The following is an 18,695-nucleotide window of genomic DNA, read 5'->3' as shown; positions in this document are numbered from 1 at the left end:
TGGTCGATGATCTTGCTTTGAGGTGGTGGTGGTGGTGGTGGGACTTGGGATGGGGTTGCGTGGTTGCGGTCAGGGTGTTGGTCTTCTCCAATTCCCATCACTCTTGAGTGGTACAGGCATGGTCCTCGCAGCCGTCGACGGCGGCGCTTGTGGGAAGGGAGAAGACTGGGAGTTGGATCTTTGGGGTCGTTGTGCTTGGACTTGGTCGGAAGTGCTGGTGCAGGAAGACGACTTGCAGGTCGGGGAGGTGTCATGGGAGCCGGATGGGACGGACGTGTTCTGGGATTGTACGAACGAATGAAGGTCGCAGTAGTTGGTCGGAAATGAATGCTGCTGAGGACGATCCGCGCGAGTGTACCCTTCCAATGTCTCAAGAATGGTGATGGTGGATGAGAGAATCGACTTGGTGTCCAGGTGTGTATTGTGCCGCCGTGAAAGAGCAGGTCCTCGAGGACCTTTGTCCGAAGCCGCTCGGCCAGGTCTCTGCCATCCACCCATGTCGGCTGCGGAAAGCCATGTTCAGGTATGGGATCAGGTGCTCCGAGGAAGAAGCATTGCACTTCGCTCTCAACGGCGGGTGCTTTTCTCAAAGTCTCGTCTTTGGTGATCACGGATGTGACACGATCAGCCCCGGCCCGGGACTTTATGCTTCCCCGGCAGAGCAGGATCGCGGTGGCCATGAGATCTCATCTCGAGGTCCTGCCTCTCAGAGCTCTCGAACACATTGATGCCGGATGGGAGAAGACATGTCCATGTGCGAAGTTCAAGGCCCTCTGGGCGGAAAGAGATGCGATGAGCCTCGGTGGGCCGGTACTCTTTTCGAACACTCATCGTCGGAGATGGCGGATGCGAGAAGGCCAGTTCAGGTGCGGGGCATCATCCTTCCCTGGCAGAGCAGAGTGGTTGTGGACGTGAGGTGATATCTCGAAGTCGGGAGTCTTGCCTCTCAGAGCTCTTGAACACGATAATGGCAAATGCGAGAAGACATGTCCAGGTGTGTAGGTCGAGGTGCTCAAGGCAAGAAGAGGTGCGATGAGCTTTGAACGGTCAGTGCGCTGTTTAGGATAGGATGCTTGGTGTGGGGGATGTGAGACTATCGGGTCGGATTCGGCATACGAGCAGAGTTGCTGTGGGATGGTGAAGGTGTAGGGATGTCTCGACGGGTTCAGAGGAGCGGAGGCGGGTCCAGATGTATTTGCCTCGAAGACGAGGGGACATGGTTGGGTTTGGAGTCCAAGGAAATCGGAGACGAGACAGTCTGATTGAATGCTGCCTTCTCCGAAGTCTCAACGATGGTGACCACGGATGTGAGTACGTCGGTGTCAGTGCAGGGCTTCATACTTCCCTCGAAGAGCAGGATCGTGGAGCTCAGACTCCTTGGCGGTGAAACCTTCGGCCAGTATATCTTACTCCTACGTATCTTCGCAGGGACTGTTTGGCATCGACGTCCGCTGCGGTTCCCAGTCTGGGTATCAATGACTGGTTTCAAGTGCCGTTGATGGGGTGATCGTATCCGCCTCGCTGAACCACTGCAGCCATCTGGGGGACGGGATCAGATGCAGACGTCTCTCCGGCGATCCTTTGCGGCGAGCATAGTGCTGCGCCAAGGGACCTTTGTCCAGCGGAGGCGACTAGTATGGCAGACCTTCCTGCCGCAAGCTTTCGTCTCACTTGATGTGCATCGATATTCGCTGCAGACCCTCTCGCTTGGTCTTAACGACTGCCATTGCCATGGCATGAAAGATGACTTGGATGTATCGCACTGGGTGATGATGGAGCCGCTACAATGCTCTAAAATCCGAGGTTGGCCGCCGCAATCGAATGTGGAGAATCGCATGGCTCTTTTTGGGCAACTACTTTCTTTCCTTCGGCGGTGGCTGGGCGTCGTCTCTGATGTGAGGCTATGACGCCTTTGGGTTATACTCCCGAGATTCTGGTGAGGCGGTTCCGAGGGCTTGGGCATGGAGATGGACTCGGCGCCACGAGACTCTCAGCCAGTGGATCGTGGACAACTCTGCGGGTTGAATTGGGTGATGGCGGAGGTGTCCCGGGAGTAGTGCATATGTTTGAGTACTCCAGCCCTCGGACTGTGGTCTGGACGCATTATCGATTCGCATCGGCGAGGTGTTGGTCTGTTGCACGCAGGAGGATGGCAATTGGCTTCTCTGGCGGCATTGCTGGGATTGAATATGTCGTCTGAAACAAGGTCGCCCGAGGACACTCGCTGAGTGAGTGTGGCTGTCGACCATTGCTCTTGCTGACCGCTTTGTCGTCCGCCAGCTTGAATTGAAGCGGCGCTGGCATCTATGCTGCCACCGCCGAGGCTTCCGGTATTCTTCGGCCTGACCAGAATTACTTCCGGCGGGCTTTGTTAGGGTGTGATGTGAAGAAAGCCCGAACAACCTCGCTGGAGGCTGGTTCTCGAGACTCGAGTTGCGATTTCGGTGCTCAATAATGAATGCGCCTGACTCTTGCGCCGTTGCGGCTATCTAAGCTGCGGTGTTGCGTTCACTCGATTGATTGCCTCCATCGCTCGTCAATCTTCACTTGCGACCTTGGACTCCTGACTGACGATGACGCTCATCAGTTGGGACCACAGGCTACACACACATCATAGCCTCGCCTCGGGCCATAGCGAAGATAGGCATGGAGGCATTTCAGCACTCTGATTTCACCGCCGCATGGGAGACACCGTCAGAATCCAAGCTTTGCACACACACTACGACTTACGCCGTGTAGAAGGCTGCGAACAAGACATAACGGTACGGCAGAGTGCAGGAGGAAGTGAAGAACCCGTGTAGAAGACTTTGCGGTCTGAACGTCGCCGTCCTCATTCTCTTGGACGACGAAGATATGGATTTTGTGGAGGTGATCTCATTCTGGGAAGGCATTACCATACTGGACTTCCTTGCCGTATTCGCGCCATCTTTACGGGCTTCACACCTCCTGCAAAGGCATTCGTCAGTACACGTTCCGCAATCCATAAGTCTTCAAAGCAATACGGATAGTGTTCAGCTCAGCCACCGCTCTCCCATCCTCATCCCACGAGCAGCCCTTCAGACCCGCCAGGGAGTTGCGTCTGTAAATCTAACTTTGGTCGGCCCTGTGGCGCCGCCTTTGCATGCCCGAAATGCCAGCTCCCGCAGAAACGACATTCGACTGCTTCCACTTCACTCCGTGGGACTGCGACGGGCAATGCTCTTTTGTGGTCGGTGGTGGGACATGTACAGGTGCAGTGCGGTGGTGATCATCATGGCTGGAGATGTGGGCTGGGAAGAGTGGGAGACGTTCTTACCGTATTCTCCGGATGGGGTGGGTTCTGCGACAGCATCTGTCAGTCCAGATCCTTCGTCGATGCTCTTGCCAGTGTGATGATCAACGTGAAGTCCAGCTCAGACACAGCCTATCCTCTCCTCATACCACGAGCAGCCCTTCAAACCTGGTTTGGCGCTTGTGATCCATTCATAGCATGTTTTCGTCGCTGTTCCACGACTAGATTCCTGGTCGGCCCTTGCGCACCGCTGCATGCCTGAGCTACCATATCACACGCTGATGCTCGACTGCGAGGGCTTCTCTCCCCAGGTCTGCGACGGGCAATGCTCTTTTATGGTTGGCGAATGAACCGTGCATTTTTGCAGGTTTGAGGATGGGTAGCGATCATCACGACCTTGAGGGAGACTGGAGGCGGGAAAACCCACCGAGGAGGAGAAGGTTGCGTGGACTCGTGACCTGGATGGAGCGCAAAATCGCGTCAGTAAAAGTCGCTGAGCAGGTGTGACGTGTGCAATAGGTGGAATCGTGCAGCTCAGACTCGGCCAATATTCTCCACATCCCAGGAGCAGCCCTTCGGACTCCATCTAGAGTCCTCCTTCTACTTTCATGGCCCTTGCACCGGTGTCTGGCAATCCACCTTGACATGCCCGGGTCATCAGGACGCACTGCACTGACGCTCGACTGCCTTTTGTACCCTGGCTCTTGAAGTCCGCAACGGGAAACGCTCTTTGTGGTTGAGATGGTGTGGGAATTGGGTGGGTATGAGGAACTCGGGACAATCATCATGGCTGTGAAGGAGTGTATGAGAGGGAGGACTTACCAAGATGAGACGAGATCGCGCGCGTCGGTGGTGTGATATCTGGACAAGGTTGTCAGGCCTGTTGCTGCAGGAAACGTGCTTCCATTGGTTTGAGAGATGTTCGAAGCTCAGATCAAGCCAATCTCCTTCCGCAACCCACGAGCAGCCCTTCAGAACTCGTTCAGAGCATTTCTCTCTGTGGTAACATGGTGTGCTTAACATCGTCGGCCTCTGAGCGCCGTTGCATGCCCGAGTTCATAAGCGCCCACGCCGCCGATGCTCGACTGCTTTCCTCCCTCACAAGTTCTGCGACGGGCAATGCTCTCTTGTGGTCTGGTATGTGTGGGATTTTGAGATGTTGAGAGTATGTGGCGATCATCACGGCGGGGTGGAGATTGCGAAGGGTAGCTCATTACCAGATGGTCGTCCAATTCAGCAACGAGGGCGCGATTCCTGGAAGAAGATGTCAGCTTGAGTCCCAGGAAGAACCATTCATCGTATTAGGCGGGAAGTCGATGAAGCTCAGATCTTGCCAACCCTCTCCGCACACCGAGAGCAGCCCCTCCAGACGTCTTCTTTGGAGACCGTCGAAGGATCAGAAGAAATTCATAAAAGCCATAGGGCGCCATTGCATGCCCGAGCCACCAGCACCCACGCGACTGATGCTCGCCTGCGTGTTGTCGTGTACTCCGGACGTCTGCGGCGGGCGATACTCGTCTGCGGTAGGAAGGGTGTGGGAATTTGCGCCTTGACGCGTGGACGAGGGTGTATGGTAATCATCATGGTCGGGTCGTGATGTGTTTAGGATGGCAGGCTTACTCGAGGAGCTCTTCGCTTCAGCTCTTGTGGACTACAATACCTGTTCTGATATGTCAGTAGAGCTTCTTTCAGGGCGTCCTTGATTCGTGTTGCGATCATCGTGAAGTTCAGACCCAGCCAACCCTCTCAACATCTCACGAGCAGCCCTTCAGACGTCTTTCATGGAGTCGTGCTTGTTCAGTCGACAACGACCACCGCGCGCCGCCGCAGCCCAACAAGTCAGTACCCACAACGCTGCGTTGCTGACTGCGGCCGAGGATTTACTCCGGACATCTGCGACGGGCCATGCTCATTTGTGGCCGGGTGGATGTGGGATTTGGGACTGAAATGTGAGGGTGTGTGGCGATTATCATGGCCGAAAGGGAAGTGGAGGGATGGAGAAGTACTTACACTTGCTGCCGCTTCAAGCAGACGACGAAGGCGGTGGAGGCGGAGGAGGAGGAGGAGTTCCGCCACTGCGGAGCGGGCGAGGGAGAGCGGATCTCGGCGGAACGATCTCGAGGGCAGGGCGCTGCATGATGTGCATGGTGGTGGTGCTGTTGGTATGGTGTGTTGGCGCGGAGGACGAGGGCGGTATGGAGGATGTGAGTTGTTGTTGAGACGATGTCGTATTCCGCTGGACTTGAACATGAATTTGGGCTATCCGCCGGCGGAACATCGGGGAGGAGTGGACTTGACTAACGTCATATGTCGAGTCCAGCAGTGTGGAGCAGTACTCGAGGACATCTCCAGCACATTCTCCATAGCATCAACAAGACAGCCTGCTTCCATCGTCGTATACCGCAGCATCAGCGCCCTTCTTTTGGTAGAGGACGAACGACCGACAGCGCCGGACTCCCTCCCGCACTCTCCCATCGTCCGCATCGTGCTTCCGCCAGCATCGTCTCCACCCCGGGTGCACGACAACTCCGCTCCGCACCCTCCGATCGACGACAGGAACGAGGGAAAGCAGTAGAGGAAAGCCACCACACGAGAGAATAGAACGTACAAACCGCTCACAACCAGAGGTCCATCTCACCTCGGAAAACCTCAACTTCACAACAAAGAAGACCACCCCTCCACGCCTCCCTTTATCCTCCCCTGCCACCCACACCACACACACCATTCTCAACATTCTAATCCGGCTCACAGACAAAGAACCAACCATGCCACTGCGTCCTCGTCGTCCGCTCCTCCCGCGCCTCCTCAAATACCACAACCTCAATACTCGCCCGGCCGCGGAGGATACGCCGTACTGGATGCTGGTGAAGATCTACGGGCCGGGAGAGTGGGATCATCGAGACGCGATTCTTGCGGGGACTGAGAAGTATTTTTTTGCAGGAAATGGCGGGGTTGGTGATGTTGTTTGGGTTTGCGAGGGCTGTGGTGGTGGGCGAGGGATTGAGAGAGGTGTGGCGAGGCAAGAGAAGACGGCAAGTGGAGGAGGAGTTGAGGGTGAGAAGGGTGGAGGTGAAAAAAAAGCAGTGATGGTGGTGAGGCCGTGCTGGGCAGATGATACGAGGGCAGTGTGAGGAGATCTTAAGCATGGGTTCTTCGGGACGGGAAGAAGACTACATTGAAAGAAAACTGACAGTGCTTGAGGACGAGCGATTGGCGCCATTGGACATATGAGACGGAAACCTACACCGGGGCGAGAGGAAGGAGATTCAACAAGATATATATACTCGGCGGAAGAATAGCAAAAGCGCAAATGCAATCATCCCACACGCAGCGAGCCTCCATGTCCTGACCAACGCCCGACGCCCAGTCCACACACGAGTTCATCTCTTTACCCTCCGAAACCGCATGTGCATCGCGCTAACCAAGGTCGCAGAAGTGCTGAAAGCGCAAGCGTTCTGTCGCGCAGAGCCTCACGGACCGGTGTGGTCGGTAGCGATGAGGTGATATGGACGGTATGCAGCGCGGCTTTTACGCAACAGAGGCCAAGATGCGGACATGCTATGCCATTCAAGACCGAGAACCAAGGTCAGCGGCGATGCACGAAATTCCAGCAGGTAGGCGAGCAGAGCCGTTGATCCAATGCGGCACTGCGGTGGATTCTGTGCTGAAGAATATTGTTGACAACAGCGGACCTCGGAGATTAAATGCTTCATATTAATGAGGAGGGATGGAGAGTATGCAGCCCCGATTGCATGCAGCAACAGCGGCCGCGCTAATTGACCAAGTAGAACCGAGAATGCCGAGGTCAGCGGCAATGCACGAAGCTCCAGCAGGGAGGCGAGCGGAGTCCTCGATCCAATGCGGCACTGCAGTGAAGCTCGTGCCGGAGGGTGTTCTCGCCGCCATTGAGGATGGATGCCAGGCAGCAATCGCGAATGTTCTGGGCCTGTCCTCACGGACCGCGGCCTAACAGTCTTCAAAGATCCTAGGTCAGCGGCAATGCACGAAGCCAGCAGACGGAGTTCCAGCAGGTAGGCGAGCGGAGTCGTCCACCCCATGCGATACTGCGGCGAGAACGTGCTGTAAGATGCTGTCGGCGACAGCAACGTTGGACTTGGAAGGAAGACGTCCGAGACCCGCACAACAACGCCCAGAACAAGTCGCAAGGAGGGTGTCAGCCGCACAAGTCGAGTAGTCAAGCTGTCAAAAGACAGTCAGGAAGGTATTGACCCTGACCAACGGTCAATGGAAATATTTGATGCTGTCTGCTGCAACAAAGGGGGCATCTTCGGGATCAGATGCGGGGTTGTAATGAGAAAGTCTGGATAGTATGCAGCGTCGATTGTACGCCGCAGCGATAGCTCCGTCAGATCAGGTCACGAGGAACGAAAGGACTTCCAGAATCCGAGACCAGGGGCAATACACAAATTCCAGACCAGAAAGGTCCCAGCAGGTAGGCGTGCGGAGTCGTCGGTTCAATGCGGCACTGGAGTGAGAAAAAGTGCCGACAGCTAATCGATGCTGGGTAGTAATGAGGTATGGATGGTATGCAATGTCGGCCGGAGGCAGCAACCTCGGCGTTCATGGACCAGACCCAGCGAGAGAAGTGCAAAAGTGCTGAAAATCAACAGCAGAGATGTCCGAGGACCGCGGATAGCGAGTGGAGTCGTCGATCCAATGCGCCACCGGCGTCCATTTGTACTGATGGATGCTGCCGGTGACAATAGCGGAGATTCGGGCTCAAAGCTTTCTCGGAAGAGAGAGATAGTCGAGACGGACCCATGGTTTTGAGGAAGCAGATTGAAGTCGGGAGTCGAGCAGTAGCAAATCGGCCATCAACGCTTTGACCCTGACCAACGCCCAGTATCGACAGGAATGGCTTGTATAGGCTCTGAAGGAGAGAAGGCCGCAGAACATGCAGACAGCGGCAATGCACAAAACTCCAGCACGTAGGCGAGCTGAGTCGTCGATGCAGGCTGACACCGCGAAGGGCCGGTGCGGAGGTGTCGTCGGATGCTGCCGGCAAGAGCAGAGCTGAGGTCCAGCAAACGAAGTCGAATAACTGAGAACCAGATGTGCAAGACAACATGGAATGCGCGGGCAGGCCGCGCAACTCGGAAAGTCGTCAGGGAAGATTTGACCCTGACCAACGCCCAGCGTCCGACGGAGTGGTAGACATGCTGCGTGATCTGTCACAGACCACATGCTCCTTGGCTTGCCACTGCCCACAATCTTAGAAAGCGCCTTGTATCAGAAGTTGGCGGCAGGCAATTGTTGCTGTGGGCTCTGATGAAAACAGCCCACTTTCCGCCGTCCCTGGCCGAAGCAGCAGGATTCTATGGCGAGAAGGACGCTGTGACGTGCAAGAACTCGAGGAAACTTGACATCATCGGTAGCTGGCACTGACCGCTCCGATCCTTCTCCCACCGTTGCTAATCGTGGAGTGGCAGGACAGTCCTAGTAGTTGTGAACTATGTCAAAAGTTGCTCCGCGAGACCAGTCGTTCCAATCCAGACTGGGCAGCACGAGGCAATCGTCTTGCGGGCTTTGACAGCGGCGGCTATCTTCGGAGCTGGCACTGTCTTGATGGAGTTGCTGGAAGGGAGAAGCATGTTTCAGAGCGACACAGAAGATCGTCCATTCACGCCTCGCTAGTTCTCCTGGAAACCATTGGAAGCGGCGGGTAAAATCTCGTTGTGACAAAACCTCCTAGCTGGAGCCGATACCAGCAGGCCTCGCGATTTTGCGAGGGTTTCTTGATGTAGGTTTGCAGGGAGATAGCGTTGTTTCCATTCGGCCTGGCGTTCGAGCCGTGATGTACTTGTGTGGAGCAGACAGCTTCTAGTAAGGAAAGCAATGGCGGGTCGGCGTTTGAGTCAAACTGCTACGAGTCCATCCATTGCTCAAGCGTTCGATACCGCGTACTTCCATATTCGGAGCTTCAAGGCATGGTTCGCTCGTGAGATGATCCTGACGCCCGGCCGAGTGCAGGAGATAGATCAGCCCAGCCAGGAAGCGGGACGTGACAACGAATCATATGCAACTCCAGCAGAAGATCGCCGAGATAGAAAGAGCGTGGTAGAGTCATCGACCAGGTACGTCAGCGTCCGAGCAGAGCCATCGGTGCTGTGTTCCGAAATCTCGCAGGAGTGGCAACATTGCGGAGGAGACTGTCGTCAACGGTCAAAGCGGCGGATTTCGGGCTTTTTGCTAGACGAAGGATTTTGTGCGGATGTCGATCTTGGAAATGACAGGTCCTTGGCCGAGAGGTCGAGAGAGCATCTGTCGTCGAAGTCCAGCGGAGAAGCACCCGATGCTGTGTGCTGTTAAACCTTGGGCCAAGGGCGGAGCCTCTGAACCAGGAAAATGGGACGGCCAACGGTCGCATGACGCGGAAGCTGGAGCGTTTCCATGTGAATCCAATAGCCGGTGACTGAACGTTGTGACAAGCGCACGGCTGACATGAATGACCCTGATCAACGCCCGGCACTGGTAAACCTGACGAGATTTGCGTTGATCGGGCTACCACGAAAATTCGACCTCCGAGCAACAGTCAAGCAAGACGCTCCGAAACGGCCGGTACGGTCTTTTGACATCATTTTCCAAGATCCTCCAGTACGGACCCCGGCAAAACACTTCAAGCGCGCGAGCACGACTCGCCGACATTGTCTGTCTGCGAATTCCGTCATGCTCCTTGCCAGACGGAGAAGCCCGCCGCCAAGTTTGCACGCAGGAATCCTGCAGAAGCACAGCAGCCACGACATTCTGACGCAGTATTCCTCGCGAGTTCCAGTTTCCTGCCGATGCTAGCCAAAGCAGACAAGTAGGTGTCGGTAGCGTTGGACTGGTTGAGACTTTGATCCACTCACCACAAAAGGTACAATGCGGAACTCGGCTCGACCAGCGCCATCAGTGCACACTCGGACTGCTCGGAGGTCAGTTCGCGCGCAACAGGACGTCTCGGTGATGACGGCGACCTCGCTCTTCGACTTCGAGATTCGAACCACCTCCCACAATTCGGGGATCCGCTGAGGCAGGGAATACGGCACAGACTGAGCCCGCTCCAAGGAAGTTCTTCGGCGCTGCCCAGACCAAGCAAGTAAGTTATGGCAACGTCGGCAAAGGATGGCCAAGTCGACGGAACGTTTTGGTCCACTCACCACACAAGAAAGAAGCTTTATCCGGGTAGCCCAGCACCATCAGCGCGGCTGCGGGTGGCTCTGGCTCAGAACTCCCTCAGCAGAACGCCTCGATGACGGCGACAACCTTGCCAATCCAGCCTGGGGTCCACACCACATCTTTCCACCAGTGAATTCTCTGGGGCATGATGTGTGGAGTACAAACTGGCAATGTCACAAGTCGTATACTTACTTCTCGCTGAGCCAGGCAATATGTGATGGCCACGTCGGTCAAAGGATGTCGAGCCGACGGAACAGTCACTGCAAAAGGAAACATGATGGACCCACCTGTCCGGAGCCATCGGCGCAGCAGCGGACGGCTCTGACTTCCAGATGTCGGCAGTCGAACGAGTCATTGATGACGACGAGCTTGCCCTTCAACCTCAAAAAAAGGCCCTGCGGCCAACTTCTGGGGATTCGCTGACGCATGGTCCAGCACGCGAAGTATCCACCACTTTCCAACGCTCAAGGTCTGTGGCGACGGCCTCCTCGTCGACGAAGCGGTTGCCGGTCATGTCGTTGCGCATACTCGTCCTCTTGGAGGTCCATGAGCCGGTCTGAGTGGGTTGCGGAGGCTATGACTTGTGTGGGAGAAGAGAAAATCTCTTGCGCGTAGCCAAGACCTGCTGCATAGCAGATACGGAAGTCCTGCTCGACCATGATCTTGAACCCGGGCCGAAGGTCCCGGGAAGCAACGACATTGATGATTTGAAAGTTTGGGCAAGTGTCGTAGCCTGTGGTAATGCGACAAAACCACCAGCTTGGAGATCGCTGTGGAGCTCGCGATGACCAAGTGGTACGGGCTCTCGTTCGCAGTGCCGTCTATGTTGACGAGCTAAAGTGCGCAGCTTTTCTCCGTCTTGATTTAGCGTTGCTTCTTCGATCACTTGCAAGACTTCTCGCGGATGATGTCGCAACCAATGACACCCACAGCCATAGCATCCGTAGCGACGGCGGGGGAGAGCGCACGTAGCTTCCTGGAGAGAGCGGTCAGACGCCAGGGAGAAGCCAGTGCTGAGAATGTCGATACCGATGCTCATGCCGGACAGCTCGATGGTCTTGACGCTGCGATTATCGCGCCAGCCACACGACGAGGGCGGTTGTTTGAAATCATGAACATGGAAAGAGGTAGTTGGTGTCCGATTTCCTTCATTCTGATATAGCTCTTCTCTCGTGGCAGCACTGAACAGTGAAGCGCAAATATAGCATGGCGTCCGCTGAAGTCGAAGGTGCTGTCCATCGATCGCGGATCTCAGCAGCTTTCTGAGCCATTTCGCAGAGAGATTGAGTCTGCTTCCAGTCGTATTCCAGCCCTTACGCTGACGTCTTCGAAACAAGATGCAGAAGTTTGTGTCTTCGCCGCACCACATGGTGCATGCGCTGTTGGGGGCTCATGGATTGTATGGTGGCACCGCGCCGAAACCAATCCCGCCTATAGGCTGACTCGATAGCAGAAAGCCAGATGCGTGTCCTGTAAATGCGGCATAGCTCGGGGTTTAGGTCCTTGAAGCTGTTGCAGCGTTTTCCGGCCCGTCGCCCACGTTGTGGAGGTGCTGCTTCACGCCTTGACCGCTCAGACTTTGGGCGAGCCGCTTGGCGATTGCGTCTCAGGGCAAGTGAATTCCATTGTCGAGAGCCTGAGCTTCGATGGGGCGAAGGAGGCACTGGTCTTCACTCGCGATTGTCGAGTTAGTGCATTTCGACGAACGAGGGAAGACTTGGACGTTCCATCCCGCCGCAGGAGCTTGCGTCCCTTGGACGTACAGCAGTATTGAGTGCCATATAGGGGTCTCATCACATTCCTCCTGATATTACGAGAGATCTTGTTGCCCATGGTGTGATGAGCAGTGTGTCTACCGCCTTGGGACCAGACAGCGCTGCAGCGAACTGCCAGTGCCGTACCTCCTTCTCACGAGGTCGACCGATCTGCAGAAACCGGCCCCTCGCTGGCTGCAACACCAATGCTCCTTGCTCCATGTTCGCTGATGTGAGAAGTAATTGTAGTGGTGCGGGAATGAATGAGCGGAAATCGGCATGTTCGCTGATGTGAGAAGTATCTGCAGTGGTGCGGGATGGAGTGATCGGAAATCCCCACGTCTTCTTGTCCATCCGTTGCAGGAAGATGACAAATTGTCTTGGTTTGCAGGCGAGTAGGACTCGCCGCAGTTGGTATCTGGTTCATCCTCGTGGTGACGGCGATGGCTCATCTCGCGGTGGAGGGGGTACCGCGAGCTGCGTTTGCCAATTCGGATGACCAGGAGGATGGTTCTCGCTCTGAGAACGAGCCTGGTTCGCGTCGTGCGATGAGTGACCAGGTGTGTGAGTCTCATTCTGCGAATGGGCCTGGTGTGTGTACCATGTTTGACCACGTATATTGATCCCGTTCTGAGAACGAGCCTGGTGCTGATGGTAACGATGCCATGCCCATTGCCTGCATTGTTCGTTTTTGGGAGTGGGAGCGTACTCTTGATTGTGTCCGCTTCCAAGCCCAAAAACGAATGTCCTCTTCCCTCCAAAACCACCGAGCCCTCTCTCCCCACCCGCCGTAGCTTTCGCTGCCAAGGTATGGCGGAGCGACGGTTGAGTCCCCGTGCTTGTCTGGCGGATGGTTCGGGTTTTGATCCATCACCTGTTGTCTTCTCTTTCTGCTGCCAAAGTATGGCGGAGCAACGGTCGAGTCCCCGTGGGTTGTCTGGCAGGCGGTGGTGGTGGTGGATATATAAATGATTGGCGTGCTCTAGGAGGTACGAGTCTTGTTGGCGGATGATGCCGAGCTGGCGCTGGCAATGACGGTCTTCGGCTTGTCGTGTGGCACTGACGCAGGTCCTGCGGTGTAAGGTGTTGCTTTGCTGTTGATGGTTGCGGTGGCGGACCTCGCGGCGAGCACGCCCCTTCGGGGCGGGATTGAGTCGTCGCTGCCCGGTTCTCGCCGATGCTGGTATGGTGGTGATCAGAGTTTGACTTCATCAGACCGCGGAACGGACCCGTATTGTAGTTGTTGCGGCCAGGGCGTGCACAGTGCCCGAGCGGCGTCAATCCAGTTCGCCTCCTCGGTCGCCATCACACCCAAAGGAGAACTCCGAACGTTCGCGGCGAATTGAAGGTACGCCGCAGCTTCGATGGCGGATGTTGTTCCTCGTGTTGGCGAATGCCCCATCCGACTTGGCGTCAGTCTTGCCTGTGAGAGTGTTAAACGTATGCCAGACGTCCGAAAGTTATGATTCTGCTCACCCTTTCCTCCAGCCATTGGAGGTAAGCTTCGGCGTTGTGCTTTGGCAGGTCTTGTGCCGACGCAGCATCAGTCTTGCCTGGGAGAGGGTCAGTTATGGTAGAACATACGCGATGATTGTGAATCTTCTTACCCTTTCCACCCGCCATTGCCGAACTGAGTTCTGGCCGGTGATGAGATCTCGCGCAATCGCCGCGAATGGTTGCTCAGTGCCAGGATGGAATGTCGGTCGGATGGATTGACAGGTCAAAGAGGGCCAAGAACACCAAGGCCTCTCAAGAAACGCATACAGCATGGTGCGCAGGTATTGATGATGCCGATCATGGTTGTTGTTGTCCATGGTGGAGTGGAAGGTGGCCGCGATGTCGGAGGTGGGAAGGTGAGCAACTTGCACATGCAGAGGCAACGGCGAAGTGAACTTTGGAGGAGCCGCAGGGATGACCAGCGCTCTAATCTGGCGCTACGAGCTATGTCCGACAACATTTGAACGAGTCGACACAACATTAACCATCACTCTCACACAATATCCAGCGACTGTGCCGCCAGCTCCATCTACACACATACAAGTAAGCCCCAGCAGTTCGAGAACAATCAGGAAATTGCCTGCTAACCTCCCACCAAGCTCACCAGCCTCACGGCGCCGCTGCAATGGGTCTCCGCCAATCCTCCCCCTCCGACTTCCCACCGCCCGGCACGCCGGTCGTCCACCTCCTCCATCTCCGCCACGACATCATGAACGAAGCCAGTAATCGTGCAGCCGGACAGGCCATCCAAATCCTCGGCATTGAAGGCGTCACGGCGACCACAGGAGGCGGCATAGTTTGGGAAGGGGTGCCTATTGTCTGGGAGATCAAGACGGATATTGCGGTGTATTGGCGGACGAGAGAGTGGATTCTGCGGATTGAGGGAGTGGTTGGGTTTGATTCGGAGGAGGATGCGAGGAGGATGGGGTGGATCCCGTGAAGGGGAGGGACGGTTTGGAAGGTGGAGGAGGAGGAATGGTTTCAACGGCACGATTGATTGCAGAGGGCAGCAGGGAGGTTGCAGACGGTCAAAAGGCTGGTGGACGGGAGAAGCAGGGAGGCACATACGACGTTGGAGTTCCGTCTCGGCATTGTTGCATTCAAAGCCTCAGGATGTGGTTCTACTTCGACGCCATACAATGCATTCCACGGATTGCCAGGAATGGTACCAAGCCCTGCACTGCCCTTCATGGTAATGTCGGGATCCAGTATACTTAATGCGGCAACTTTCATGAGCGAAACAATGGGAAAGTGTGAGACATCGCTGCTTTGGGCAATTCTTGCATTTGCGTTACAAGGCAACTGTGGACAGCATTGACATGGTCGAAATACGTACTACGACTTACTGTCGACTACAAGTACGGGCTTGACTTTTCGCTTTTAAGGACGTTCAGTCTTTCTTTCCATTCGACTTCGCTCCTAAGCGATCTGCGTGATGTGTACGGGTGCCAGTACTATCGATGTAGAGGTCTTGTTCCCTCGTCGTGCCCAAATCCTCGTGTCCAACTCTTGACGCCAGACGATCTCCTTTTCATACCTTTACGGGCCAAGCAGGTCTGCCATTCCCACACGCTGTTCCCAGCAACGGCAATCGGATTAGAGGGTATGCTGTTGGTCCAGGATGTATACTCGATTCATTGAGGGTGGTCTGGTCGTTGAGGTAAATCGGAAGCGGTGGCTTTTCTCGAAGTGGATCGGTCTGGTGGACGAGACAGGACGGAAGGAATGGATTGCTCGATCGGAGGACGTCGTGGCGATGGTAGGATGCCAGACGGAACGCTGTACTGTCGGACAGAATCGCTGTCCTCGTGATCGATGATATTGAATTGCTCACATTAAAGGCCTCCGTCCAAACATGTGAAGCCCGACAGCAACGCTCACTCAACCCTGCCGCCGCTGTCGATTCGGTACTAGCGCCCGATTTTGCTGCCGCCTTCAAGCTCTTCCCTCACTTCTCAGCTTCACTTTCTCCTTCTTCTTCTTCTTCTTCTTCTTCCATCACAACATTCTTATTATTAACATTTTTATCCATCAACATTCATATCACCACCATGCCGGGTGTATGGGAGCCGACACGAGGGACCATTCCGTGTGCACGCTTAGCTCCTCGTTCTTCGGAACGTCAGTCACCGCCGTCGGTGACGGAGGTACCACTCACATCCATCAAATCACAACGACCGCCGCTGACATTCATCACAGACTTCGGCTTCGGTTTTTCCCGCTCGCAGGGCTACCAGATCGATTACAGCTGTCGCCGCCGGTCTGCCCCACCCATATGGCGACCGGCGGCGGCTTTTCAAACAGATCACTCAAAACACATCACAAGCGTCGCCGCGGGCTGCCCTATTGCACCTGTGTGGCCCGCGGCGACACCTCTGCCACAAGACCGCTCTCCCGCGCCGACCAGCACCAGCTGCCGCGGGTCTCCCTCAATACACTAGAGACCCGCGGCGGCCATCTTTACAAGCACAAATTCGACAAGTCGCAGACTGAATGGGGCGGGCTGTCCGTCGCCCGCCCCATTCAATCACACCAGTCAGTAAGGTACGTCACTCCACCGCAGTCGTCCCTACCGCCTCGTCACAACTGACACATGCCAGATTGGATCCAGCTCACCCCAACAAATACAAGTTTGCCTGGTCCGCCTCGGCCGACCAGGTCAAGCACCGCAAGGTGTCCGGCATGAAGACCGAGAAGAAGCATCCAGTTGAGCTCCTCAACTTGGACAGCACCGCGGACGATGGTCCGCCTCACCCACTCATCGTGAGCTCGACGGCGCTCTCCAAGACTTCGTCCACCGACCAGGTCATGTCGCGCCGATCGGAACTCGTTCGGACTCTGCGAGCCCTGTGCGCACAATCTTCACAACTGATGGTGGGCCTCCCTTCGTGGGAGGTCACTACGTGAAGGTGTCCTTCAGGTGTGAAACCGGATGAAATCGCACAAGGTACTCGCAACAGCCCATGCACGATCACCCGCAACGCCCAGCACGGTCTTGCCAGCATCGGTGAAGAGTCCACCTTGCCCAACACCTCATCGACTCTTCCCGCTCAGACTCCTCAGAACGGCACTTATCACGGCCATGGCGACGACTACACCACTGCGGCTCCTCGTCGCATCACCTTCGCTCCCGAGGTCGACAGCCATCATCGTCACAACGGCAATACATCTCGCACCTCTTCCTACACTAGCCCTTGGCGTTTTGGTCCACTCCCCACATAACGCAGAATGATGGACCCCATTTTTTCTGATGACGTTCTGCCGCCACGGCGGAGGATGAGGCCAACATGGTCACTTCCCGTTGGGTAGTTGCGTATGTTCAGCACGCCGAGTACGCCGCTGCTCACAGTAGTCAACGTCGCTCGACTTACGATCGCGGTACCCTCAGCCAGATCTGCCAGGACGCCCAGCTCAACATCAGCAGCGGCAAGGGCTTCTACACCCATAACGCTGTCGTCCACAGCGACGCCATGCACAAGGATGGATACGTTCACCCCACCATCTTCAACTCTCGCCTTCAGGGTCACACGCCCATGCTCAACGCCCAACGCCCAAACTTTTGTCCTTCATGGACTGACTGGAGGATGGAGAGGTGGAGCTGCGGGAGTCGGAAGGATGGAAGACGATTGAGATTGGATGGGTTCATGACTGACGGGTTGAAGCAAAGTCTGAGTGGGACAGCTGGATGGAGGTCCGACGCTGGGGCTGGTTTTGTATCATAGTCTGCTACACTCACGAATGCAAATACCACAGGAGTCTCACGCCCCATGTGCTCGTCTTAATGTCCTATCCCTGCTCGATCGGCATCATCTACGTGACGCTGTCTTGCTCTTGTCGCTTGCAAGCCACTCAAGTCGCGGAACATAATCAAAACATGTGACTCGAGGGTTGATGTTTTCCCCGAGTGCCTTGTTTGGATGATGCTTGACCTGGCGGGCGTTCCATCGACGTGCTCAGGCCCAACTAAGGTCACGGGAATTGCACTAATCTTTTGAATACTGGCGATAACAAAATTCAATCGCGCAAATCACTTCTGACGTTACTGTATCCCATCATTCTCGCAACGACAACGACCTCTTATCGATCTGCTTTGCCCATCATCCACTCAGTCCCTTCTGCTGTCCGCCGAAACACTACTCCAACACCTCCACCCCTCACACAATATCCTCCAACCCATCACTAACCTCAAATCCCTCCACCCCGCTCAAAGCCCTCACCCTCCTCATCTCCCTCTCCAAAATTTCCACCCTCGTCGTCACGACCCAGAATTTCCCATCGTCGTCATTCTCCTCCGCTTCGACGAGCACGTTTTCCACCCCGGCTTGCGCGAGCACGTTCCTCATGTTCGCGATGGCGGCGTTTTCTTGTGCGGTGGTGAGGGACGGGGTGAGGTGGAGGATGTACTCGTAGGTGGGGGTGTCCCCGTCGGTGGTGGGTGGAGGAGAGGGTGGTGGTGGAGTGGGGGAGCGTGGTGGGCCTGGCGGAGGGTGGAGGCCGGGGAGGGGGGAGAGGACGGGACGGGGTCGCGGGGTTGCGGAGGAGAGCTGGAAGGGAGTGTCAGCTGTGCGCTTCTGATTTGGAAGGGAGAATTGAACGGACGTTGTGCATCATCTTGCTGGCGTCCATGATGGTTGGTGAGGAGAGAGTGGGGGCTTGAAAAGCTGGTTCGAGTGTTGTGTATATGTGAAAGGTACTTCGAGGATGTTAGTGTGGTGCGCAAAGTGATGCGATCGGGAGAATTGTTACTCACGACTCCAATGTGCTTTGGCGGAGGATGAGTCTGCGGTCGAAAGGAAAGCGGTAGTCGTTGTGGTTGTGTTTGAAGGTAAGAAAGAAAGTGGTGTAGAAGTGGAGGGAGCGAAGTTTATGTAGGTCAAACGTCGCCGGCGCCAAGCTTTAGCATATGCAGATCCCATTGCCGGTTCACCTACGCAGAAGTGGGCTTTCTTCTTATTGTCGGCGAAGAGGATATTCACAATTGGTTGTCGTAAGGT

General features: G+C 55.6%; 5 protein-coding genes across 5 annotated transcripts; 3 read left to right on the top strand and 2 right to left on the bottom strand.

The window, feature by feature from the left end:
* Positions 1-4,055: 4,055 nt before the first annotated feature.
* MYCGRDRAFT_94775 (uncharacterized protein) lies at positions 4,056-5,904 on the bottom strand (the record flags this gene model as incomplete). The annotated part of the gene is made up of 4 exons (XM_003850836.1): positions 4,056-4,061; positions 4,892-4,931; positions 5,282-5,563; positions 5,891-5,904. The coding sequence occupies 4 exons, from the start codon at positions 5,902-5,904 to the stop codon at positions 4,056-4,058; spliced, it is 342 nt and encodes a 113-aa protein (XP_003850884.1).
* An 8,422-nt stretch (positions 5,905-14,326) lies between these two features.
* MYCGRDRAFT_94774 (uncharacterized protein) lies at positions 14,327-14,641 on the top strand (the record flags this gene model as incomplete). Its single annotated transcript, XM_003850929.1, has 1 exon — positions 14,327-14,641. The coding sequence occupies one exon, from the start codon at positions 14,327-14,329 to the stop codon at positions 14,639-14,641; it is 315 nt and encodes a 104-aa protein (XP_003850977.1).
* A 1,111-nt stretch (positions 14,642-15,752) lies between these two features.
* MYCGRDRAFT_94773 (uncharacterized protein) lies at positions 15,753-16,608 on the top strand (the record flags this gene model as incomplete). Its single annotated transcript, XM_003850930.1, has 3 exons — positions 15,753-15,790; positions 15,901-16,245; positions 16,302-16,608. The coding sequence occupies 3 exons, from the start codon at positions 15,753-15,755 to the stop codon at positions 16,606-16,608; spliced, it is 690 nt and encodes a 229-aa protein (XP_003850978.1).
* A 380-nt stretch (positions 16,609-16,988) lies between these two features.
* On the top strand, positions 16,989-17,423 carry MYCGRDRAFT_94772 (uncharacterized protein; the record flags this gene model as incomplete). Its single annotated transcript, XM_003850931.1, has 1 exon — positions 16,989-17,423. One exon carries the CDS (start codon positions 16,989-16,991, stop codon positions 17,421-17,423), a length of 435 nt encoding a protein of 144 aa, XP_003850979.1.
* Positions 17,424-17,855: 432 nt separating this feature from the next.
* On the bottom strand, positions 17,856-18,327 carry MYCGRDRAFT_94771 (uncharacterized protein; the record flags this gene model as incomplete). Its single annotated transcript, XM_003850835.1, has 2 exons — positions 17,856-18,245; positions 18,301-18,327. The coding sequence occupies 2 exons, from the start codon at positions 18,325-18,327 to the stop codon at positions 17,856-17,858; spliced, it is 417 nt and encodes a 138-aa protein (XP_003850883.1).
* Between the last annotated feature and the right edge of the window lie 368 nt (positions 18,328-18,695).

This window comes from Zymoseptoria tritici, chromosome 7 (assembly GCF_000219625.1).
Source record: "Zymoseptoria tritici IPO323 chromosome 7, whole genome shotgun sequence".
Classification (NCBI taxonomy): domain Eukaryota; kingdom Fungi; phylum Ascomycota; class Dothideomycetes; order Mycosphaerellales; family Mycosphaerellaceae; genus Zymoseptoria; species Zymoseptoria tritici.
The sequence above is the reverse complement of the archived record's forward strand: the minus strand, read 5'-3'. Positions and strand labels throughout refer to the sequence as shown.